This window comes from Myotis myotis, unplaced genomic scaffold, assembly GCF_014108235.1.
Source record: "Myotis myotis isolate mMyoMyo1 unplaced genomic scaffold, mMyoMyo1.p scaffold_m19_p_19, whole genome shotgun sequence".
NCBI classification, from domain to species: domain Eukaryota; kingdom Metazoa; phylum Chordata; class Mammalia; order Chiroptera; family Vespertilionidae; genus Myotis; species Myotis myotis.
Window position 1 is genome coordinate 41,205,814 of NW_023416323.1, and position 24,893 is coordinate 41,230,706.

Genomic DNA, 24,893 nt, shown 5'->3' on the forward strand with positions numbered 1-24,893 from the left:
GTGGGAGCCCACAAAGTACCCGGAGCCACAACCCGACCACAGAGAGTGGGCACTGGCTGTGCCGCCAGCTCTCCCAACCCAGTTGCTTCTGAGCAAGTGGGGGGGGGGGGGGGGGGGGGGGGCCTCACACAGCAAGGAGGACTCAAAATCTCCGCGAGGAGTTCGAAGAAGACAAAACCTTTGCAAAGGCAGAGGCTGCATCTTTGAGAGGCCCTCAGGCATCTGGCAGGAGCAGGTGCACGCATCAGTGTGGTTCCCGTGCGGCGTGAGCGCAAGAGACAGCGACCGCACCCAACCCGGGACTCCCCTTGGGGCTGGGGCAGCGTCAGATGCCTGCGCCAAACACTCACTCTCCCCCTTCCACGTGTGGGTTGTCAGGGGAGGTGGCTGCCCAGGTGGGACTACATTTCCCAGCACCCCTTGCATCTTGGGGCCATATGATTATGTGCTATGCGCCACTTCACACCCAGGGATCACATGAAGTGGGTAGTTTTTCCATTCTCTCATTCCCCTTTCATCAGCTGGAAGCAGAGAACTCAGAAGCCCTGGCAGATGAATGAGCCAAAAGATGGAAGGAGCCTGGGCCACTAAATCAGTACCTGGGTGACAGTCACCTTCCAACCAAGATACCTGTTTCAGACAGGTATGTGATGATAAATATAATTCTAGTGTATTAAGCCACTGTAGTATCAAGATTTATTTGCTCCTAGAGGCCCGATGCACAAAATTTGTGCAAGAGTAGGCCTTCCTTCCCCGGCTGCCGGCACCCCTCTGGCACCCGGGACTGGGGCTTCCCTCACAGCCCCGGCTTTGTCTGGAAGGATGTCTGGCCTAATTAGCATATTATGCTTTTATTAATTTAGATAACAATGAGGGTTACCCAATCCAAATCAGGAGAAGAAAGAAAAAAAAAATGCCATGAGTCTAGAAACCAAATCCTCACCAGGTGGGCAGCTCAAGGCAAAAGCAATGCAGGAAAAACTCACCTTGCTACGCCAGACCAGCCACTGCCTCCTACATGCAGCCCACCAGAGTCTCCAAGTACAGGTCAACTTTACGACCCCTGGGTGCTCAGTTATGCCTACTACCTTGATCAGGAATAAGTTATAAAAACTTATTTTGGAAAAAACAGTTATTCACCAAATGTATTCTGCCCACCCACCCAACGAGGGGGGGCGGGAATTAGTCTCAAGTTTGAACAAAAGACAAGAATAATCCAAGGAGCTAGCAACCAATCTCAGGAACTCAGAATGTTCCAGAAGCCAGGAGTGGGTTTGGAAAGCTCTGAAGCCAAGGAGAACCCACCCACCTTGGCATTATTGATGCACGCGGGGGGAGGGGGGGGGCGTCCTGTGCCATAGGATGTCTAGCAGCACCCCGCCTCTACCTACCAGGTACCTGTAACAGCCCCCCACCAGGCCATCCTAACCAAGACTGTCTCCCGCGAGCCTGCGCCCCTTGTTCCCATGGAGCAGCCCTGCTCTTCAGGGCGCCCCCTAGTGGCCATGCCCACAGATAGGCCCGGTGTTTCCAGATCTCCCATCCTCTCATATCTGGACTTTTCTGTAAAATGTCCAATTTTTAAATGCTGGCAACTAATGGATGAAAAATAATTATTTTATCCTGTAAGAGCCAAAACCACGGTGCAGGTCACCAGCTGAGCCTCTGTTACATCCAGGGGGGAAACGAGACAGGGCAGGGCCCCCTCCCCGGCACGGGAGCCCTTAAGTACCCTGAAGGCCGAACTCGGCCCCACAGCCCTGGGAAGGAGCCCGCAGACCTGAGACACACACCAAGGCAGAGACGATGAGAAATCCGAGTTAGTTCTGGGGGAAACTGAGCACTCGGGCTGACCGACCCAACGTCCCCACCCCCATCAGCCTCGGCTCCCCCACATCCAAGCACCTCCCCGCTGCAGTGCCCAAGGCCCCGGCCCGGAGGTTCTGGTCTACAAAGCAAATGCTCCTGAGCCCAGCCTCTGGGCGCCACGGAACCTTTTTTTTTTTTTTTTTTATATATATATTTTTTAAAATATATTTTATTGATTTTTCACAGAGAGGAAGGGAGAGAGATAGAGAGTTAGAAACATCGATGAGAGAGAAACATTGATCAGCCGCCTCCTGCACATCTCCCACTGGGGATGTGCCCGCAACCCAGGTACATGCCCTTGACCGAAATCGAACCTGGGACCCTTCAGTCCGCAGGCCGACGCTCTATCCACTGAGCCAAACCGGTTTCGGCGCCACGGAACCTTTTATTTTTAATTTATTTTATTAATTTTTTAAAAAATATTTTTTCATTGATTTCAGAGAGGAAGGGAGAGAAACATCAATGATGAGAGAGAATCATGGACCAGCTGCCTCCGGCACGCCCCCCCCCCCCCCCACTGGGGATCGAGCCCGCAACCCGGGCCTGTGCCCTGACCAGGAATGGAACCGTGACCTCCTGGTTCCTAGGTGGACGCTCAGCCACGGAGCCACGCCAGCCAAGCCACCGCTGCATCTTTTAGAGCTGACGTTCGCCCAGGACTGGTGCCCCTGTCTCCGAGCCCCTACTTAAAGGACTTGTTCTGAGCCAGCTCCCTTCACTTCCAGCGAAAACTGGGTTACTAGGGGGAGGGCAGTGGAGGACCTAATAAATCTTAGAATATACTTCTTGGCTACAGGGGGAAAAAACACACCCTACTTACTGGTATCATGAAAGGACTCTCCGCGACTCTGTGAAGAGCGCGGGTTCAGAAGTTACTATTGTATTCAAGCTGTATTAAATCAAGCTGTGAGCAGCGCCGGGTTATGCTTTTAAAGAATGCCCTGAGCCAATTCTGCTGTTTAAAGGGAAAGGGGAAAGTTTCCAAGCCTTCCATAAATTCCGACAAGAGGAAGTTTCAGACCTGGGTGTTCGGTGCGGGGCCCCCGCGTGGAAACAGCTTGGTTTCATGTATTTGCTTTTACTGTTCAAACTTGAGGGTCTTTTAACTTTTTATTTTTACAGGGCTCAGAAGAAAGGGGAGAGAGAGCCATTTGCTCACCGGGTGCCAAAGAAAACCCCCGGGCCTCCGTCAGAGGGCCCCTGCCTGGGCGGCGGGGAGGGGCCCCCCGGCTGCAGCACCCCCCAGTGCGGGCCCTCCCCACCCCCCAACACCAGGCCTGTGCACCCGGCTGCTGATGAACTGGGCCGGATCGATTCAGGCCGAGCGTGTGCCTGGAGCCCAGGCAGGACAGTCCCCTGGCCGGGCCTGAGCTCCGGCTGTGGCAGCGGGAGGAACAGAATGGAGTCTTTCCAGAAACAGGCCACCAGCCGAGGAATATCCTAAATATAGCCCCCGGGGGAGGCTGTGTCAGCTCAGCCCGGCACCAGAGAGGCCCAGCATCTCGCGGAAATGTCAACCAAAGCAAGCAGGCCCTCCCAGGACACCTCAGCCCCAAGCCCTGCCTTCAGGGAGTCACCTTCCGAAGGGAGGGGTGACTCATGCACCCCAGTTTCCAATGCCCGGCTCCACTTGCCAAGCACTGTCTGCCCAGGAGGTGGTCCAGGCCAGTGCCATGTACCCATCTGACAGGCAGGAAAACTGAGTCCCAGGAGAGGACGTAGGGAGCGGAGGGAGCACAGGCGGTCCTGAGTGAGGATCCAATATCGAGATCCAGCGCTCGAGCCCGGGCAGGGTGGCTCAGTGGTTGAGTGTCAATCTCTGAACCGGAAGGTAGCAGTTCAGTTCCCAGTCAGGGCACAGGCCCAGGTTGTGGGCTCGATCCCCAGTAGGGGGCGTGCAGGAGGCAGCCGATCCATGATTCTCTCTCATCACTGATGTTTCCAACTCTCTCTCCCTCCCTCTCCCTTCCTCTCTGAAATCAATAAAAATAGATTTAAAAGAAAAACAAAGATCCAGCACTTGACACCCATGACCTGGAAGAAGGGACCTTGTCCCTCAGGGCCTCACTTTTACCTTCTATAAAATGGGAGTGAGGGTGTTTACTTCAAAAAGCTGGGATAAGATAAGGCACAAATAAAATTTAGAAATGTATAGGTATGAATACACACGCAACACTCACATATACATATGTAAACATACATGTGTACATATGTACTCATATATGTATGTGTGTGTGTTAAAAGGAGACTCCTGGGCCGCACCCCAGATATAGATAGTTAACAGCTGTTGCCGGTGCAGCTGGGCACCCTGCCCCCATCTGTGGCATCACACCCTGATCCTCCTCAGGCCGCCACCCCTCCCCTCCTGTCCCCGTGGCTGAGGCGGGCCTGACCCATTTCCATAAGGGACACGGGCACTACTGAGTCAGAGTCGCCCCAGGTGGAGAAGCCCCCAGGTCACTCCGCTGCCAGAGGCGGTGTGGGCACAGCCGCCAGCTGTCTCAGGAGGGCTCGGCTGCGCTCAGAGAGGGTCAATCCCAGGTCTCAGATCCCAAAGGGCTGCAGGGCGGACCCTCTCCCAGCCCCGACCACGAGGACAGCCCACGCGGGAGGTCCATGCGGCGGGTTCTGCTCTGGCCCAGGGAAGCACTGGCTGGCTCCCAGGGCAGCTCGAGGGGGGATGGGGGCCCAGACTCCAAATGGAGCCTCCCCTGTCCCCTTAACTCTTGACCGTAGCCCCTGGGGGTGGGAGGGGAGGGTGGTACCAGGACATCCACCCACCCACAAGCAAATGCAGCGTAAGGAAGTCTCCATAGCAACCCTCCACCTGGAGAAACTAAGGAGTTACCTGATGGCCACACGGGTGCAGGAGGACAGTGGCGGGACGGGGAGAGGGTGGGCTGTAGGCAGGGGGGTTCCAGAAGGAAGGAAACCACAGAGACCTTTCCACGGCGGCGAGGGGAAGGGGGGTTGGGGGGGGAAGATTCCAGAAAGACTTCTATCTCATTCCCCCTCACAAGAACAGTATCATTAATTGTAACAGAGCAGCCGTACTGAGCACCTCGCTACGCCAGGCCATGGGGGCTCATGGGCGAGGTCTACTGGCCTCACACTCCAGCCCCAAGAGGGAGGGTCAACTCTAGTCCCATCTTCCAGATGGGGAGACTGAGGCCTCAGAGGTTAGGAAAGCTGCTTAAGGTCACGTAAGTGGGAGGTGGCAGCATCCAAACTCTCCCAGCCCAGAACTCAGTGTCCCCCTCTCCTGCCCGAGGTCCGCACCCTCTGCCTCTGCAGCCCTACCCAGGTCAGCCTGACGCAGGCTCGCTCGAGCCCCAGCGCCATGCTGCGCCCACGCTGGTGGATAAGAGGGACCTTGGGGTGCTGAGCACCCACATTTAGGGAAGGACCAGTGGGTGCACAGAGGATTTCTTTTTTTCTAATAAATATTTTTATTGATTTCAGAGAGTAAGGGGCGAGGGGGAGAGAGAGAGATATCAATGATAAGAGAGAATCATGGACCGGCTGCCTCCTGCCCACCCCACAGTGGGGATCAAGCCCACAACCCGGGCCTGTGCCCTGACCGGGAATCGAACCCTGACCTCCTGGTTCCTGGGTAGATGCTCAACCACTGAGCCACAGCAGCCAGGCCACAGATTTCTAATTCCCGGGGCCCCACAGCAGACCCCCAACCCTGCCCAGCCAGAACACAAAGGGAGGGGGTGGGCACGTGACCCTGCAACACCCAACCTTCCAAGTAACCCATGGGCCCAAGACCAAGCCCAGGGTAATTCCCAGAAAAGCCCAAGATGGGAGCAACTGGGAAGTGCCTGGGTCCTGCCACCCCCCATTCGCACACAGGACGGCTGCAGCCAAGAGAGCGGAGGGGCCTCGTCCACGGTGTACAGCAGAGCAACTTCCTTCTGCACGGACTCCTGGGCACGTGCCCCCCAGCGGGCCAGGCCCCAGGGCTCTGGGGTAACCGGCCCACCCCACAGGGCGGATGCACCTGCGGGCAGTGAGCTGTCACCAGTCGCCACATGAATAAATCACCGATGAGCGCTGGTGGCGAGCACCTGAGGATGAGAAGGACGAGGACCAGGACAGGGACGATGTGGCAGGAACAGAGCAATGGCGAGGAAGGAAACTGGTTCTGAGCAGGGCCTCCGGGAAGCCTGCTCAGAGGTGGTGATGTGGAAGTTGAGTCCTGACGGGTGAGCAGGGGAGAACCGGGCCAAGAGTCCCGGGAAGAGCATCTCAAGCAGAAGGAAGAGCATGTGCAAAGGCCCTGGGGTGGGGATGTGCCCAAAAAGGAACCCGAATGGTGAGGAGGAGGCTGCAGGGATGAGAGGTGGGAAGGTCTCGTAGACTGTGGGAAGGCCCCTCACCACCCCTGAAGGTCGAGGGAGGTCGCTGTAGGGATTTACGTAGGAACACGATGCTGTAAAAATCCTATTTGCGCTGTAGGGCAGCCTGGCTGAAACACAGCAGATCAACCCGAGGCTGCTGGAATCCTCCAAGCGTGTTCGGATGGGGGCTCAGGCCGGGTTGGGGGCAGCCGCGAGCAGGGGACACACTTGCGACTCACTGAGTCACAGAATTGAGAGAGAATTCCTCAATTCAGCAGAAGGAGGGGAGATGGCCCCCTCCAGGCCCGAGCTGAGCAACACGTACAGGGAGGGCCGCTCACTGAGCCTGGACCGCGATGCTGGCGGTTCCACAGGGAGATGCAGAGGGAGGTGCAGGCCGGTTATGTTGGGAGCCTGTGAGTGACACCGAGAGGGTATCAAGCAGAAGGGACAGGCTCCAGGCGCCTGAAACTCCCAAGACGCCAAGGCCGCCACTCGCACCAACCCTGGCGCTCCGGGCAGTCCACCAGCTACGCTGCCCACCAGCCTCACCATCGTCATCGCCTCCTCCCCCAGGAAGACCATGGGAGTGTCTCACACTGTGATCTCCGTAGAGGGAATTTGGTTTTGTACTGGAAGGCGGCCGTGTGCGGTTCCCATGTCCCTGACAATTTCCAAGTCCTTGAAGGTCTCCTTTAATCCAATTGTCTGCGTCGGGCAGCCAACGGGCAGCCCCTTCATCCGCCTCCGCCTTCCTCCCAGCGCTCCCTCTGAGGGCGGCCCCAGGGAGGCGATGCCCAGCACAGCCCAGCCGGGCCCTGACAGCTGGACGCCCGCACACCGGGAGGGTCGGCCATGACCCAGGGAAGGCCACCAGGACCCGCTCTCCATGCAGAAACCCCCAGAACCGGCCCGGGGCCTCCAGCCACATCCACGCTCAGCACACAGCACTGCGCAGGTCTTACATCCACCCAGCAACCCATTGTCCAGATGGAAAAACCGAGGCTCTCAGACATTCCGGTCACTCTGTAAATTCCGGGGGAGAAGCCCTGCCCCGTTTGGCTTCCAGATGCTGGATATCAGTTACATTCATATTAACTGCTTCGGGCGCGGGGGTGGTGAATGAAGGTTGGGGGCTGCAGGAGAAGGAAGAAAAGGGGCCCCGAGGATAACGGGGGGCAGGTGTATTTGCAGGGAGTGACGCAGTCCTATGCCTGGATTCCCAGGGGCAGGGGCCCTGACGAGGCGGGAATCCTGGGCGTTGTATGAGCAGAGTCCAAGTTCAGCCATCTAGTCCCGGAAAAGCGCCCACCGCCCAGCCCGTGGGCCCTGAAGCCGGCGGAATCCAACTTCCCAAAATATTTACCCGAAGGCTCCGGGCACCAGACTCCATTCTGTAAACTTGGACGCCGTTCCCAAGCCGGAACGACAGATCTCCCGCGGAACAAGATAAACTCTGCCTCAGGTTCGATAGAGCGCAGGGCGGCGAGGAAGGGGATGGGATAAGTCCAGCCTCCCGGGCGGCCCCACTTGAAAGGGCCCGTGGTCAGAGGCAAGAAGCGGGCAAGGATGCGCCTCCTTATCAGGCTCAGGGCCGCTCCAGACACAAACAAAAGCCCTGGCAGGCATCCTTCCTCTGCCACGAGGGGGCGGGGGGAAGGGAAGGGGCGAAACCTTCATCCGCGAAGGTCAACCCCCTCCCCGAGCACCATGGAGCCAGCACGTCTTCCCCCAACTTCCCGGGGAGAACGGTCCACGGAGGGCCCGCAGTGTGTGGAAGGGGCCCGCCCATCCGCCACGTGCTGGGGTGGCCCAGGTCCCCCATCCACTGCATCGTCAGACGGAAGCCTTCGCTCGGGACTCAGGAGACAGCGCCCTGCAGCCGAGGGCTCCAGCCCAGGCAGCCACCGGACAGGCCGGAGCTGGGACGTGGATGGAGGGAGGCCCGTCGGCCGCCTCCCACGGTCACCAGCACGCGCGGCGTCAACAGCACCGTAAGCGCGTGACACGGACGGTCTCGTTTAACACCGACGACACGCGACGGGACGGAGAGCTGTTATCCCCGATGCACACGTGGGAAACTGAGGCTCGGACGGGTGGGGACCCAGTCACACTGGCAAATGGCAGAGCCCTGCTGTCTCCCCAGTGGGGGGCCTCACATACTGGGGGACCCCTCCTCTTCTCCCGTTTCTCCCCCTCTCCACCCTCCATGCCCAGCTCACAGCCCAGCTCTGACCTCTTCATTCACTGCTCTGCACCAAAGGCTTCTCTACCTGCGCCAGTTCCCCGGGGAGGGTTCGGAGAAAGGGCTGCACCCTTGGGGTCCCCGGGGCCACCGCACCATCTCACGTCCCCCGCTCCCCACTCCAGAAACGCGGCCGGGCCCGGCCTCTCCAACAGCCGGTCCAAGAAGCGGGCCCCCCAGCATAATACTTTCCCCCCACGGAGCGCGGGAAGAAAGGGCTCTTTGCTTGTCTCCTGAAATAACTGGCCTTCGCCGTAAAGCAATCTCCTGCCCAGGAAAAATATTGCTGTAACGCTGGGTAACTCTATCTGTGGCTCCTTTTCTGAAAGTCAGAAATCTTGGAGAGCGGAACATGGCAGGGCCGACTGCAGGGCAGCCCATGACGTCATGTCTGCCCACAGTCCCTCCTCGGCGCTCTGATTAACTGGCCTCGAACCACAGGGACTTTGTGTCTTAATACTCTCAGGGCAAAGTACCGGTTCGGATTTCTACAGAACAATACCTCCACCCTGGGTTTGGGGTCCCGCCAGGCGGGCCGGGGACCCACTGGCTGGGGCTCAGGGGCTGGAAGGAGGAGCTCCATCGGCAGCCATCAGGCACAGGTGAGCTGTCACCTGTGGCCGGTCCTTGTCTAGGCAGGAGGCTCCAATGAGAAGCGAGGGGCGCCCTCTAACCAGAGCGTAAAGCCACTCACAACTAACCCAAATGAACCCCGAGGCCCCTGGGTAAGTCACTGAGAGCTCCCCAGCCTCAGTTTCCCCATCTGGAAGCGAAAGAAATCCATCACATGGCAACTCCTGAGCGAAGAAGGTGGTTTCTCTTCACCCGTCGCGCAGCACCCGAGCGTGGCCAGGTGCCGAGCTGGACCCGGACAGAGTGCGTTTACCGGGAACCGTGCAGACATCCCGGCAGCTCCGGCGGCTGCTGGGGGCGCTACGGCCGCCACAAGCCGTTCTGCACATCCTTTCATTTAATCCTTGAAATGACTCCAGGAGGCGGGTCGTCTTCCCCCAGTTCACAGATGGGGAAACTGAGGCCCCACACCAACACGAAGAAACCAGACCTGAAGCCCAGGTTCAAAGGTCTGTGCCCCTGGCACTGGGAGGAGACCCATATGGGGGAGAAAGTTAATAAAATCAGGTTTAAAAAACTAGCCATACGAACTAAGACAGGCATTGTTAACTCTGGGGCTGTGGCTGCCCTGAAATTGGAGTGAAAGGTGTAGGAGCATTCATTTGAGGGGGACGCCATGAGATTTGCGGACGCCCCAACGGGTTGGTTACCCACCCACTGAGGGTTGAGAGGCTGTGACCCATGTGGGCTGCATGGAGGAGGTGGCAAGCCACTGGGCTCTTCCAAGATCCGTGGTCAAGGAGCAGTTCTCCCGGGATGGTCAGCTGCCTTGTTCCCACCCTGCTGGCCAGCTGCTGACCAGAGCTGCGGGCAGTGAGCCCTGCGCCAGGGGCCAGGCTGTGCAGATGTTCATTCCATCCACCCAGCGGGCACTCCACAGCCTTCTCCTCACCAGTGGTTTTTCTTTACGGAACCACCCACCCCTTACCCTCCTGCCCTTGAGGTTTGGGGGCGCTAATCCCAGCCCCCACTCCATGAGGCCATGTGCCCCAGGACCGTCAGAGGCACGGACATCAGTTATGGAACGGGCATGTGGCCCATCTAAACAATGGACGTCCAGCCTGGGCTTCGGCTGGGACCCTCTCTTCCAGCCGGAGGTGGGAGCCCACACTGGTGGGGGCACACTACCACCGCCTGGGAGTCTGTCTGAGAATGTACCCAAAAGAACCAGAGCTGAAGGTACAGACCAGGGCCCTGGGACAGAGCCAGGGCCAGAGGATCCAGCAGTACCTGAATCCAATCCCCCGCGAACTTCCCCGTCACATGAGCCAATGACGTGCCTTCGTGTAAAACAGTTGAGAAAGGCCATGCTTAACCGCAAACTCCTCCACAGCCACTTCCCTCCTGGGTCTTGAAGACAAAACCTGGGGGAGAGACTGGCTTTGCCGGGAAGGTAGTAAAGCCACCCACGGTGATGACATCACGGTGTGCGGTGTGTGAGTGGCGGGGGTGGGAGGGTGGAGTGGGGCGGGAGTGGGGTGCGGAAGCACAGCCACAGAAACCCACACCATTGATCTAACTCGGCCCACTGACTGGGGCCCGTGTCATGAAGCACGGTCCATCCTCACATGGGAGGCCTGAGAGCTACAGGGCAGTGAGATTATATGCGCGGATGTGGGAGGATTTCCAAGAGACTCTGTGAAGTTAAAAGGGCCAGGTGCAGAACCAGATGATAGCATGCAGCGTGCGTTAAAATGCGTAAGGCCTCAATCGCTTTTTTATGGTGAGCTTTTCAGTGAACCTACCAACACCAGCCCTTCCCCGTCTTGCGGGCTGCGAGGGCTCCCGCGGTCTGTGCCGGGCACAGCGAGCAAAACTCAGACCATGGGCACCTGGGAGGGGGCACTGGGAGGCCGGTGGACCCGGTGGACGGAGGGGCTTCCTCTTCTTGCATCCCCTTTAGGGCTGATTTGAACTTGCTTCCCTTTTGCTTTTTGCCAGGACATGACTTCCTTTATTTCCCTCAAGAGAAGAGCTCAGGGGAGAAGCGAGCAGGGTGCTCTCCCATGGCCCAGAGCAGCAGGAATCTGAGAGAAGCAGCAGGGATGTGGGGGGCCAGGCCCCGAGTCCCTGCCCCCTCTGAGGCGCTGAGCCCCCCGGCCAAGCCGCCAGGCCCCTCTGAGACCCACTCATTCACCTGCCAAACGTTCTCTGAGCCTCTGCCCGGGGCCTCACAGCGCAAAAAGCCTGAGGATATGGCAGGAGCCACACACAACCTGCCCCATGGACCTCAGACCTCAGACCTCACAGCCTGCATTTCCCCAGGGGCTGACAAGGGATCCGGTTTCTGCAAATAGCGACTGCCTGACAAACCACCCTGAGGAAGACTCCGCCAACCACAAAGCTCCGCGTGCACTCCAGCTCCCGCCCCTGGAGAAAGCGGGCCCTGCCTGGCGCTGCTCCCGCCCGAGCCGGGGGTTTTGCTGGCAGCACCCAGACCACAGCCAAGGGGAGCGTCCTCACCCAGCACCCAGCGCCCAGAGGCAGGTGCCAGGCAGCACCTCCAAGGTCAGGAGGCCCCGACTGATGACACCGGGAGAAGGTACTCCAACCCGCCCCCCGGAAGGAGCCCCACAACCCTTCCCGTCACTGACATGTTGGTGACCAGCCGGGGCTGCCTCCTTCCACGCGGGAGCAGAGCCACGGCTCCCAGGGGCTGGGAAGCACCCAGGAGGTTTCACCAGGGCTTCTGGGGGCGGAGCTTTCTTCCCACCACCACCTGCTGCGAGCAACTCCTTGGACGGCCGCAGGACGGGGGTTTGCTGTGCTGCGGTTACAGTTAGGGTGTGGGTTGGGTTAGGGTTAGGGTTACAGTAGGATCAGGGTTAGCCAGCTGCATTGCAGTGCCAGGGTCTTCTCCATCGGTCCAGAGCTGTGCTATTTAAATTGACAGTTAAACTGATCCAAATAAAATATATTTACATTCAGCTCCTGGCCACAGTAGCCGCATCCCAAGCGCTCAGAGCCTCGGGTGGCTAACAGCTCCCAGCCAGGGCGGAGCAGACGGGGAATTCCCAGCATCACAGGAAGTTCTGGGGGCACGCACAGTGCAGAGGGCCTGTCACAGCCCCTTCCTCCCTGGGAGAGGGGCCGGGGGGCCGTGACTGTCAGGAATGTGCTGAGGCCACTTGTAGGTTTAAGGAGCCACAGCCACGGGGAAGGGCATAGGAGGAGATGGACGTGGACTGAGAGCTTGGCACAGCCAGGAACTGTGCCAGCTTCTCCACAGGGCCTCGCGCTGGATCCACAGTCTACACGTGGGGAGTGCCATCCCCGCCCAAGCCCTGCCCACAGCCTGTACCCCCGCCCGCCAGCTTTCCTATGGAATCCCCAGCAGCTGGTACAGAGAGACTCTGACTCAGAGGGCTTCAGGGACAGGGACCCATGGCTCAGTGGTTGAGCAATGACCTATGAACCAGGAGGTCTCGATTCGATTCCCGGTCAGGGCACATGCCTGGCATGTGGGCTCAAGCCCCAGTAGGGGGCGTGCAGGAGGCAGGCTGTTTGGCTGGCCAAGGCCCTGGTCTTGAGTACAGAGCTGGGGCCTGGAGAGAGCAGAACGGAGCGGAAAGGGCCCCATGAGCAGGATGGGCCTGTCCACCCTCAGGCCGCAGGGGAGGGTGGGGAAAACCACAGCCCCCGACGATGTTTTTCTAACTCCAGAAAGCCACGTGGGCTGGCCCCTTGCACAGAAGCGATGGCTCAAGGCGGCGCCATGGAGCGGGCTTAGGGGTGCTGGTTAGGGGTGCCCCTCCATGTCTGGCTTCCAGAGGAAGCCTGGTCACGGGGTGGTTTGACCTTGACCCTGTTGCTTTCCCCTCCTTAGAGGTCAAGAGCAAAAAGGAAACTACTACAAACCAGGGGCAGAGCTTCAATCAGCCTCTCAGATGTCCCGCTGCCTTCCCCATGCATGCCATTCCACCCAGCAGACACTCAGCGTGCTCTTCCACGTCCCCGCCCCTGGCCTTGCTCACCACCGCTCCGTCCCCATTCACCTTTGGACTTGAATCCCAGCTCCTTCGAGACCACCTCTGACCCTAGACCAGTGGCCACTTGCTGCCCCGGACCCTCAGTGTCCCCAGAGCGCCCTCTGGCCATCCTTAATATGGCCTTCGCTGCTCCATATCCATCTTTCCAAACTATGAGCCAAACAATCTAACATGAGTTTCCATACAAAACTCCTACATAACATATAAGTGGATCAAACAGAGAAACACTGTAAAACAGCAATCGATCATGACGAGGATTTAGGAGTGCAGACAGCTGCGCACTAGGAAATCTAGCGATGCCCATCACGCACACAGATCATACGTTCGGGAAGAATGGCGACCTCCATCAACACCCCAGCAGCAGTTCAATAATCATTCCCGCTTTTACAAAAACTCTTAGCAAGCCATGTGTTGAAGAAAGCTCTCTTAGGTGGATCAGCAGTGAGCACCATTCCTAACAGTTACTAAGCAGTGCAGGAGATGGTAACCAACGCAATAAGATAAGAAAAATCAACACAAGGCAAAGACGAACGTTTAGTCCCTCTGAACGCTAAGTTCTCTGAGGCAGGAACTATGTCCTGTTCCCCATAGTTTCCACAACACCCTGAGCACCCTCAGAGATTTGGGGAGTGAACAGCCACCCAATTAGGTCTGGTCCCCATTACATGTTCTCAACGCACCCAGTTCTCCTCCTCTGAGGCACATATACCACAACTTAGACTGTGAAATTTGTTTTTAAAAATACTTCCCACTGGAGTGTAAGCTCCAGGAGAACGAGGGCCACCCTCGACTGAGAGAGCGAATGTGTACCTGGCCGAAAGCGGGTCCCCGGTGTCCTGCACCGACGCACAGATGACTCGAATAGAGTGCATTCAATAGGTAGTTGCTGGACTAGAATAAGTGCCTTCTCCTGCTCCTCAGCTGGAAAACCCAAACCAAAGAAGGGAGGGCCCCTCCAGCGGATGCCACCCCACTGGGAAGCCCACCCGCTCCCGGGGGTCCTTCTGAAAGGCGTCGGCCACACACACACACACACAAGGCCACACACACAGGCCGCAGCCCACGTGGCTCGCTGAGTAAGGAAAGCAAAGCCCGGACCAACTGCACGGTGCCCTCTAAGCAAACACACGCCGGGGCCAGCCCTGGCGAGAGCCCACGGTGCCACCTTCCTGGGGCCGAGGATGACTTCAGCGGCGGCACCTGAGGCTTCGCTGCGAGCCCCGGGCAGGGGCCCAGGCGGATAAACAGCCCCCTCCGCGTTCCCGGGAAGTTATCAAAGAATCACTTATGTCTCTGGGCACGCTTGTTTGGAAAAGGCCCTCCACCCCACCTGGGCTTGGCAGGAGCGGCGGCCTCGCTGGGCCTGGCCTAGGGGACTGAGCAGGCTTTTCCTCCGCCCTGAGGGAGCCCGCCGGCCGCTCGTCGCGGGGAGAGGCTGCAGCCAGCCATAAAGGAGCAGGCAGCGTCCCAGCATAAACGGAGCACGGTGACATCAAAGGGCGCCTTCCAGATGAAACAACCGAGGCCTTCAGCTCGCGCTGGCGCGTCTTCCCGGGGACGCTGGGCTCCTGCCTCAGTTCTCCCGCACATGGAATAGCAGATAGTTTGTTTGTGCGAGTCTGAAGTTTTCCTTCCTCTGGGAGAGGGGAGGGGGGGTGGCCGGGAGGGGGAGAGTGAGAGCGAGAGGAAGAGAAAGAATGTCTGTGAAAGACAAGAGCCACAAAAAGAACATGTGTGAGTGAAAAAAAAAAGAGAGAGGGAAGCCGGGGAGGCAGCCAGAAGTGCCTGCTTTGGAATCCAACAAGCGGCCTAAAAATTCCAAAAGTTCCTAAACCAAAGCACATTGGGAACCCACAGCCGGAGAGCGAGGCTGCAAGAAGCCCCGGACTAGGAGGCTGTGGGGTCCTGACACCAGAGCCAGCAGATCGCAGATGGCGGCGCTGCCCATGGGCCTGCGGGTCACCCTGCGCTCCCCTTCCTGGGACACATCTGGTAAACCGAGGCAAGGCCGCCCTTCCCTTGGGCTCCCGGCAGTGCTGGCAGGGTGAGCTCGCTCTGGGGTTGGCTTGTCACTCCTCTAGGCCCCTGGCCCTTGGCCAGCCAATCCCAGCCCCTCAGGCCCCCCCCTCCCCCTCCCGCTTCGACTCCCCCTCCCCCACCCACAGGGCAGCGGGGGTCACCGGTCCATCTGAACAGCTGGAGGAATGTCCCCACGCACGTGACACTCCCCAGTAACCGGCTCCGAGGCGCCTGCTGGTGGCTGGGGCGGCGCACTGACTGGCCACCTGCTCGATCCCGCACACCTGTCCCGGGGGACAGCGCAACCTGCCGAGAGCCACGAAGGCACAGGGCTTTCCAGAAAGACCGCGCACCCGGAGAGAGGCCCAGTCCCCGCAGGCTCGGAGACAGGTGGCGCCCACTTCCCCTCTGGATGCCCAGCCCGACTGCCACCCATTCCCACGGAGGAGAGCGCCAGGGCCCCTCCCTGCACACGTGCCACCCTCCGCCCACCCTTGCCTCCTCGGCTTTCAGGTCTGGCTGAAACGCCGCCTCACCGCGTCTCATGCGTGGTGGCCGGTCAACGTGCCGTTTTCTTGCCTCTTCTTTTAGACCGGAAGCCGCAGGAGGCCAGGGGCCACGCCTCTCCTACTCGCTACCGTATCTCAATGCTCGGCCGGGCGAGGGAATTCACAATGAATGACAGTTCATTGTGGCTCGTGATTAAGCGCTGAGTGCCTGAAGGAGAAGGCCTAACCCACTGACTCCTCCATCCAATGCCATCGGGCAGGGGAAGAGGCTGGGGGAGGAGGAGGCAGGGATGGTGACCTAATCTCTCCTCCGTTCGTTCGTTCATTCGATTCGTTCATTCATTCATTCCCTCGTTCATTCAGCAAGCAGCATGTGAGCGCCCACTATGTGCCCTGGGGCTCCCACAGGGCAGACGTGTTACCCAGAAAGCCACTCTGTCCTCGCTGACGGTTCGGCCTTGCTTTTTTAAGCTCACAAGCGGACAGCTCAGTCCCTGAGCATGGAGCCTGAGCCTCCCGGTACAGAGGAACACCTTCTGCCCATCCGTCGCCCACCTTCTCCCCTCACTGTCGTCCCCACTGGGAGAGGAGCTCGCGCAACACGCAGCGATTGTCTCGGGTTCAGCTTGTCCCCGGTTTATCACAGTTTGTACAGAACGCAAATGCATGCCCTGCCCGGATGGCTCCGTGGTTGAGCGTCTGCCTAGGCACCAGGAGGTCAGGGTTCGAGTCCCGGTCAGGGCACAGCCCCGGGTTGCGGGCTCGATCCCCAGTGTGGGGCGTGCAGGAGGCAGCCGATCCATGATTCTCTCTCATCATGGATGTTTCTCTCTCTCCCTCCCTCTCCGTTTCTCTCTGTTTCCCTCTAAAACCAATAAAAACATATTTTTTAAAAAATGCAAAAGCAGGGGACTGTTCCCGAGTCCAGGAGACTGAAATACGCACACGGCGGGTCTCAGGGAGCAGGCCTCCTTCTCAAAGGAGAACGTTTCCAGGGGAGGACGGGACACCCCTCCAGGCCTAACGCTCTCCGAGGGGGACGGCGCCACACGCAGCATCCTGAGGGGCGCAGGCTGCTGGAAACCAGAAGCCACCCTGGCACGGCGCCCAGCCCGGGCTGCCCGGCCCTCCTCCCGACTCCCTAGGGGCAGGGGGGAAGAAAGCTCCCGGGCAGGGCTGCGACGCTGGCCTGGGTGCCATGGGCAGGGGAGACCTTCGGGAAGCACTCGAGATGCCAGCGAGCGGAGGCCCACATGCCTCCGCCAGCCTCAAAGCAAATCATCTTTTAATTCCAAAACACCAAATATTTAATTTATGCTTTACCTCAAATGTCAAGTCCACCTCCCGGCACATAGCTTTGAAACCACGTAAGGAGGCCTAACACTTTCCATATGCTGAAGACATGGGGCCTTTTAATTGTGCCAACTGGTATCATTCAAGGGTAATTCCCCGGGAATCCGGCGCTCCGGCGGCAGCTGGGCCCGCCTCCAACCTCAGCGCCCAGCCCCACGGGGACCCGTGGGCCGCAACCCGGCCTGTGACCTCCGATCTCCCCCAAAAAGCAAAACGCACTGGGTGTCCCCTCATCACAGCCCCACACGGCCTGGCAGCACCTCTGCTCCAGGCAGCCCCGCCGGCACCGGACTCGGCTTCCTGCACAGAACAGAAGGGCCACACGGGGTGGGGGGCGGCCCACTTAAATCCGTGCGCACACAGGAGCACACGGGAGCGTGCACACAGGCACACCCGCCCTGCTAGCACCCGCCCTGCTACTCGGGGCTGTCCCAGCGACGTCGCTACGTTGCTAAGCTCTCTTCTTTCACCCACTATGGCTTCCAGACCCCAAAGGTGCACTGGCTTTCCTCCGCAGCCGCCTGTGGCTGCCTCCTGCCTCCAGGACCATCCTGTCACCCCCTCCTGTGCTTATTTCAGTTCTCGTCGCTGAGCACACCGCTGTGGGGCACACAACTGCTCACCTTAGGGCTCTTCTCTCGTCGGGCTTGCGCACCTCCCCTTCCTCATTATTTCTCTCCCCTGAGCTCATGTTCCCTCGGAGCTGACTTTGAACCCAGGAGAGGACAGAAGCCACAGCCTTAGCCGGTGTCCCTCCAACTGAGTCTACAGGGTTAGGGGCGGGGTGGGGGGGGACTCTGCTCTCATAATCTGGGCCCCCCCATCTCCACCGCTCCCCGTGTCTCAGTGACCCTCCGGTTTGGAAGCGTCATCTGCCGTAACCCGGCCAGGGATGAGGATGTCCTTATACCCATTTTGCAGATGAGCCCATTGAGGTGTAGGACGGTGACATGGCTCGTCCAAGGTGAGCAGCTCTTGTGGCAGAGCCTGGCCTCGTCTAGTTTTGCATTCGGGAAGACGGGCTTGGGCTGGGGCCAGTGGGGCTCCCCTCTGGCACCCCAGGGCCTTGCCTGTGACTCGGACCTATCCTGAACGCTTACTAAGCTACTCAGGCCCCGTCAGGGAGGACGAGGGCAAGCAGGGGCCCCTCCTGCTTCTGTGCACCCCAAAACCTGCCTTACCCCAAAGCACTCGCAGCGGGCAGGCTGCCACCTCTCTGGGAGGCAGCAAGTGCAGCGCCCTCTGGGCAGATGCTCGGCCCAGGGCTCGGCCACATGTGGCTCCCCACGTCCTAGAAAGCGCTCCAGAAAGGGGCAGAGTCCCCACCAGCTGGCTGCTACCCCCACAGGTTATGGGGAGGATTAAGAGAATGTAGGCCAAGGGCCTGACACATACAGACACTTCATAAGTAGTAGTTATCACTGCCATACGAAGAATTGATGAGCCACCAACGTGTCCTCAGCGACTTTGGTGAAAGGCCCGTGAAGGGGTTGAGACAGAGGCCAACCCCAAGGCAGGCCTGGGGCGGGTGGGGGCACCCCTGCCAGCCCTCGGAGCCGCAGACATTGGAGCCCACACCTGCCACGTCCTGATGACATAGCGGGAGAGCCTGCCGCCCCCTCCCCCTGCCTCTGGGAGTCACGGAGAGAAACTAGACCGAGGGCTGCCCACCCCCCCATCCCATCCCGTTCGTGTCTCCCAGACTTTGGGCATTCCGTTCCCCCAGTCGCCATTTTGGCCCCTGGCACTTCATTCCTTTTCTCCTTTAGACTCTCTCTTTCAGCTTCATCCTAAGCAAGGATGTCCGTGACGCCGCGGGTTTGATGTCCTAGTTCTTCTGCTTGGGATAAAAGGAAAGCGGACTATCAGGATGAAACATATCCCTCCAGGTACCACCTGAAATCACCGTGCAGGCCCCCACCTTGGGCTCACCTGACCTCTCCCTGGGGTGCACGCGCCACGCCCCCCTCTGCAGGCTCAGCAGCCGGGCCTGGGCCGGTGCGAAGCCAGGTGTCCGGATCCCAGTCACAAAGCACAACTCTAAGGAGCAGAGGTCCCCGCCCCTTAATATCTTGAGGGCAGAGCCCACCCCCAACCCCCAACCCCCAGCCCCCACCCTCCACCCACCACCCAACATATGTCACGCTCATGGTTCGATGTCTCACATCTTCAAAAGTGCTTTGAACAAACAGTAATGACCCCTCAGTGTTTCTCTGAGACGAGGGGCGTAGGGAGGAGAAGGGGGGCGTTGAGGAAGGGAGGGGCAGGCCGTCCCGTGCTGTCCTCAGCTGGGGGAAGAAACCAGGCAGCACAATTCCGTGACTTCACCAAAGCCACCGACTTAAGCCGGGGCCCCTCCCGCCCTCCCTCACTTCCCCCCATGGCAACTTTTACTGGCTCGCATTCCTTTTGCTGGGAACACCACTATTTAATTAAAAACGACAGACTTTTGTTTTTCTCTCCTTCCTTCCTCCTCCCTCCCATCCTCCAGGACTGGATGCCAAGGAGACCCACCAAAAACATGCGGGGAACATTTGTTACGGCTTTGAAGATAAAAGTCGGTTGAAGTAAGCCCGCGATGTATTTCAAGTTTCCCCTAAAGCATGGAGCAAGCTGCCTGGCAGTTTAGGAAAAGGGGGGAATGGGAGGGAGGGAGAGGGAGGGCCTACCAAAAAAAATGTCATTCTGCAGGAATACTTTGTAAAAATAAACAGGCGGAAGAAACCCCTAACTTGATTAATGGAAATCCACTCAGTCGGCCTCTGTCTTGGGCCACAAATGCGTTTGTTCATGTGGCTCGATTGGATCCTTTTCATGGGGCTTTAAAACAAAGATGTAGACCATAAACTAGCGATGCTGGGGGGAGGCGGGGAAGCTTGCAGGTCTGCTTTTAAAGGGCCCTAGCGGCAGAGCCCCACCCACCACGTTCTGGCCTGGACCAGGGGACAGACAGCAGCTCCAGTTCCAGCCCAGCCTCGGGATGCAGAGACAGGCAGACGAGAAAGGCCCAGCTCAGGAGGCGGAGGTGGCGGAGGGGCAGATGGGAGCTTCTCCCAGAATCAGAGGCGATTCCAGACGTGGCCTCACCTCCCAACACTGGCCCCTGCCACGGAGCGGCACCCAGCCCAGGTCCGGCCACTCAAACACACACACACACACACACACACACACACACACACACGCATCTGAGAACTCCACTGGCCCCTCCCCAGCCGGTGGACAAGACCAACCAGACCTGAGACTCAGCCCGTTCCCCTCAAAGTTAAAAAAAAAATTAAATGTCACATCAAAAAGTGGATCCATGCTTTGATCTGGGCTCGCCGGAGTTCCACGCAGACCATCTGAGAGCCCGTGCAGCGCTCAGAGCTCCGAGGGCCTCTGTGAACGCCAGTCCCAGGCGGGGCGCTGCACTGGACTCACTCCCTGTCACATCTACTGCTTCCCAGGGACTATCCCACCGCGGGGACCTCAAGAGGGGGCCCCGGCTGGAGCCGAATGAGGCGCACTCTCTCTCTCCTCCTCCTGGGCCAAGCTGGGGGGTCCACCAGCTCTCAGTGGCCCCCAAGCTCTGCCACCCAGATGGCAGCCTGATCTACAGGCTCCCGGGCAGATGGGACTGACGGATGCACAGACACACGGAACATATTTGGAAGCCAGCACCGTCCCCGACACGCCTCCATACCTGCTCTCTCCCCAGCCCCACCACTAAGTCCACCTTTGAATGCTGGCCACAGAGGGAGTCAGAGCAGGGCCCCAAGTCCCCCAGCTCAGCTGGGCCTGCACCACCTCCTCACCTAGGACCCGTCCCCAACCAGACAGGACTGCCACCCCTGTCACTGCTAAAGTTCCTACAGGCCTGGGGCAAGGGGGCATGTTGGGGGGCAGGGGCAGCTGAGAAGGGATTCTGGGCTTAGCTGTGCCAACAGGGTGCTAAACGTTGGGGTGGGTGGGTATGGAGACCCATCTCCGAGGTTGAAAAGGGGGTGTGTGGGGGTCGTACCCGGGTTCCTCTGCCGATAGTGCCTGCCGCCCGCAGCTGTCGGGGTCCGGAGCCGCCTGGGCAGCGCTGCCTCCCGATCCACTCCTCAATGCCCTTCCGGGCCCAGGCAGCGCTCACCGCGAAGCTGTCACCTGGGCGGGAGGACACAAGCCCCTGAGTCTGGCCTCTGGGCCCAAAGTTACCGAAGAGAGGGGGGACTGGTGGGCACTGCCGAGCAGCGGAGGGCTGGCAGGGGGCTGAGAGCTGGGGCACAACCCGAGAGACCCACCCAGGCAATCAGGAGAAGGGGGTTCAGAGAAGCCCCGAGAGCAGGGACCCAGAGGGGAGCGCGAAGGGGGAGCAGTACCCTCCCAAGGAGGAAGGGTGTGGGGAACAGAAGAGCGAGCCCCCGGAGGACAGGACCACTGAGGAGATGGGGAGGAGGGGGGGGTCTGAAGGCGGTGCATGAACATGGGACCAGGCGAACTGAGGGTCAGGGGAAGGAGCGCAGGGGGCGCAGGAGCCACGACCTCGGGAGAGGGGGCTGGGGGCCTGGAAGAGAGGGGACAGGGGCTTGGAGGTCTGAAGAGAGGGCGCAGGGAGCGCGGAGGGCGGGGACCGCGAGAGGAGGGGTTGAGGCTCCGAAGAGGGAGCGCAGGACCGCGGGGAGGGGTGGGTGGGACAGAGACGGGGCGCGAAGGCTGCTCCAGGAGCGGGTTTGCGGGGCTGGTGGCCAGAGCTGGGGTGGGGGTGGCCCTGGTAATGAGATCCCGCGGGCTGGGCCATTCCATCCATTCCCCGTCCGTGCCCCGCGCGCCCCTACCTTCCGGGCTCTCCCTGCGCTTGCACACGGCGGCTGCAGGCACATCGCGCGCGGCGGCGGCGGCGGGAGCCGGAAAGAAAGGAGAGGCAGAGAGTTAGCGGTCGCGGAGGCGAGGGCGGCGGGGGCCCGGGGGCGGCGCGCGGCGGGGGCACTGACCCGGCTTGGAGTGAAGTTTCCCCATGCTGGGCGCGCGGCGGGCGGGGGCGTCCTAAGCCATGCGCCCGGCCCGCGGGCCCCGCGGCTCGCCGCCCCTCGCCTGGCTCTCCTCCTCCTCCGGGAGCAGCGCCCGAGCCGAGCGGAGCCCGAGGCGGCGCCGGGACCAGCTCCTGCCGCCGTAGCCGCGGCCCGACTGACGCCCGGGCGCGCCGAGCCCCCAGCCCGCCGCCGCGGCCCGCGCCTCCCCGCGCGCCCATTGGCCAGGCGCGGCGCATCAAAGGCGAGGCGGGCCGCCGAGGGGGCGGGGCGGGGCGTGGCCAGCGGCGGTGGGGCGTGGTCAGCGGGCTGGGGGCGGGGCGCGGCGAGACGCTGCGAGCCTGCCACAGCGCCCCCTCCAGGCGGCGGTGCAGGTCCCCCAGCCGAGTGCCGGGGGCTAGGGACGCGGGCTGGGACCTGGGTGGAGGCTCCGGCCAGCAGGCTCCTGGGGACACACGCCCTCGCCCTCCGAGGTCCTGAGCTCCTGTGGTTCCCAGTCCAGTGCCTCCCTCCGCTCTGCTCCCTGGAAGCGGCTGGGCGAGACTCGGAGGCTCCGGTTTGCAGGTGATGAGACTGAGATGGGCGCCGGCGCCTGCTGCACGCCCCTGGCTGCGACGCCCCTTCCTAGTCTAACCACGACCTGCCTGCGCGCGCTTCCTACTCGCGCACGCCCCGGTGTCACCTCTAGGTCTTGATCTGAGAGTCCAGGCGAAGCTCCCACCGCGCCCACAGCCAGTTGTGCACCCAGCCCAGTCCTGGCAGCGACAAGTGTCCGGGAGACGCGCGTTGCTAGCCGATCGCTCGGATCCCCCAGACGGGAGGCCTGTGGGTGCCCGCCTGGGGTCAGGGTGCGCCGCCAGCTGCGCGGCCCGGAAGGGGGTAACCGCTGGGTCTTTGATCTTCCTTGGTTTCCGCTCCCTGCTGCAGTTCGCCAGACCCAAGGGCTTGTTTGTTTTGTCTGGGGAGGTCTCCGCCGAGGGGAGGGCGACATCAAGGGGTTCCACCCCACCTTTGTGGTTCCCTGAGAGAATGCCCGCTCTGCTGGGGGGACATCGGAGGCCTGCGGTTAGGCTCCTCCTGGAACAGGGCAGCCTGGGTGTGGGGAAAAGAAACCCACTCTGCCCTGGGACTGCATTCTCTGTGAGAGCCTCAGTGTCAGCATCTGTGAAATGGAGACTCAGTCTTCCCTTTCTGCCCACTCCTTAGACTGGCCCTGTCCAATTTTTTATTTTTTTAGTTAAAAGAGTCCGGCCGGTTTGGCTCAGTGGTTGAGCTTGGACCCATGAACCAAGAGGTCACTGGTTCCATCCCCTGCCAGGGCCCAGTTGCAGGCTGGATCCCCAGTAGGAGGCGTGCAGGAGGCCGCTGATCCATGATGTTTCTCTCTCATGGATGTTTCTCTCTCTCCCTCTCCCTTTCTCTCTCTAAAAATCAATTTAAAAAAAAAAATTTTAATGTGGTGGCCAATGGATGTGTCTCTCTCATTGATGTTTCTGTCTCTCTATTGCTCCACCTTCCTCTCTGTCTCAAATCAATTTAAAAAATATTAAAAAGAAATAAACCAGCCAGTGTTGTTCAGTGGCTGAGCCAGCAGGTCACGGTTCAATTCCCTGTCAGGGAGGAATATTAAAAAGTTAAAAGAAACAGAGGAAATTAATTGTAATACTATATTTTACTTAGTCTACTATAGTCTACTATGCTGCAGTTTCAACATATAATGAGAGATTTTACATTCTTTGTTTTGTGCTACGTGTTGGCAATCCGGTGTGTGTCCTACACTTAGAATACATCGCAACCCAGGCTAACCACATTGCAAGCGACCGACGGCCACACGTGGCTGGTGGCCACGGTATTGAACAGCTCAGCTCTGGAGCATCTGCGTGTCCCTGAAGGACGCTGGGAGCTGCATGGCCGTCCGGAGTCATAAGTAACCTTCACCCGACAGTGGCTCAGTGCCATCCCCCACACTTCCTTTTTTTTACACACCCTTTTTTGGTGGAAATGAAGACCAATCTGATGAGCAGGCACATCGTTGTCCATTTTATATTGCAATTCATCCAGTACCTGCCACATGCCAGCCATTGTCTAAGTCGGCGATTTTCGACGGGTGTGCCGCAAGAATTTTTAAAACCTGTAATACCTGACTAGTCAGGGCACTGACCTCTTTTCCCTTAGGTTGTCAAATTAAAAAATGACATCATAATAGCCATCTGGTGTGAATGAATCAAAATGATACCTTTTTTTTTGTCAATTGACAAAAGATACATTTTTTGGTGTGCCTCAGAATTTTAGTGATTCGTTTATGTGTGCCGTGAGATGAAAAGGGTTGGAAATCGCTGGTCTAAGTCATGTGTAGCCCTCACAACTAACCATTCTCTGATGCAGGCTTGTCTTTGGTCTACAAAGGAGGGAACCTACTAGGCTCAGAGAGGTGAAGTCACTTGTCCAACGTCACACAGCAGCCGGCGACCTGGTCAGGAAAGAACCCCAAGCCTCTGGATCCCACTGCTGTGCTGTTCTCCTACCTCAGGCCGCCAACACAGGCCGAACTTCACTTTCCGCCCTTGGAGAGAGTCCCCGGTCCAGGAACAAAGCCGGATTCGGTGCCCGCTACGCAACAAGCACTGCTTTAGGCACTTACGGTACATCCGTGAACAAACTAGGCAATCCCCACTCTCAGGCCACCCTCTGCTGGGAGAAAGGCAGACAAGAGACAGCCAATGTCAAGTGTCCCATGATCTCACTCATAAGCGGAATCTAAGTAACAAAATAAACGGATGCACAGAGCGGATCCAGGGTCACAGAAGCGTGGAACAGAGAGCGGAATCTCGGAGGGAAGGCGGGGAGGGTGGGTGGGTGGGAAGTAATCAACCAAGAACCTCGCGTGCATCGATGCACAGCCCATGGCCACAGACGATGGGGCCATGAGGGCCTGA

The 24,893-nt window shown here is 59.3% G+C and overlaps 1 protein-coding gene across 1 annotated transcript in view; it reads right to left on the reverse strand.

Moving 5' to 3' along the window:
• Positions 1 to 22,119, reverse strand: part of NKD1 (NKD inhibitor of WNT signaling pathway 1) — a 53,147-nt gene extending 31,028 nt beyond the window's left edge. Inside the window, exons 1-3 of the mRNA XM_036346884.1 lie at positions 21,922 to 22,119; positions 21,766 to 21,798; positions 20,964 to 21,094 (exon numbers count right to left, since the gene is read on the reverse strand). Coding sequence (XP_036202777.1) covers positions 20,964 to 21,094; positions 21,766 to 21,798; positions 21,922 to 21,946 — 189 coding nt within the window. The 5' untranslated portion in view covers positions 21,947 to 22,119. The remainder of the gene's footprint in view (positions 1 to 20,963; positions 21,095 to 21,765; positions 21,799 to 21,921) is intronic.
• Positions 22,120 to 24,893: the final 2,774 nt, after the last annotated feature.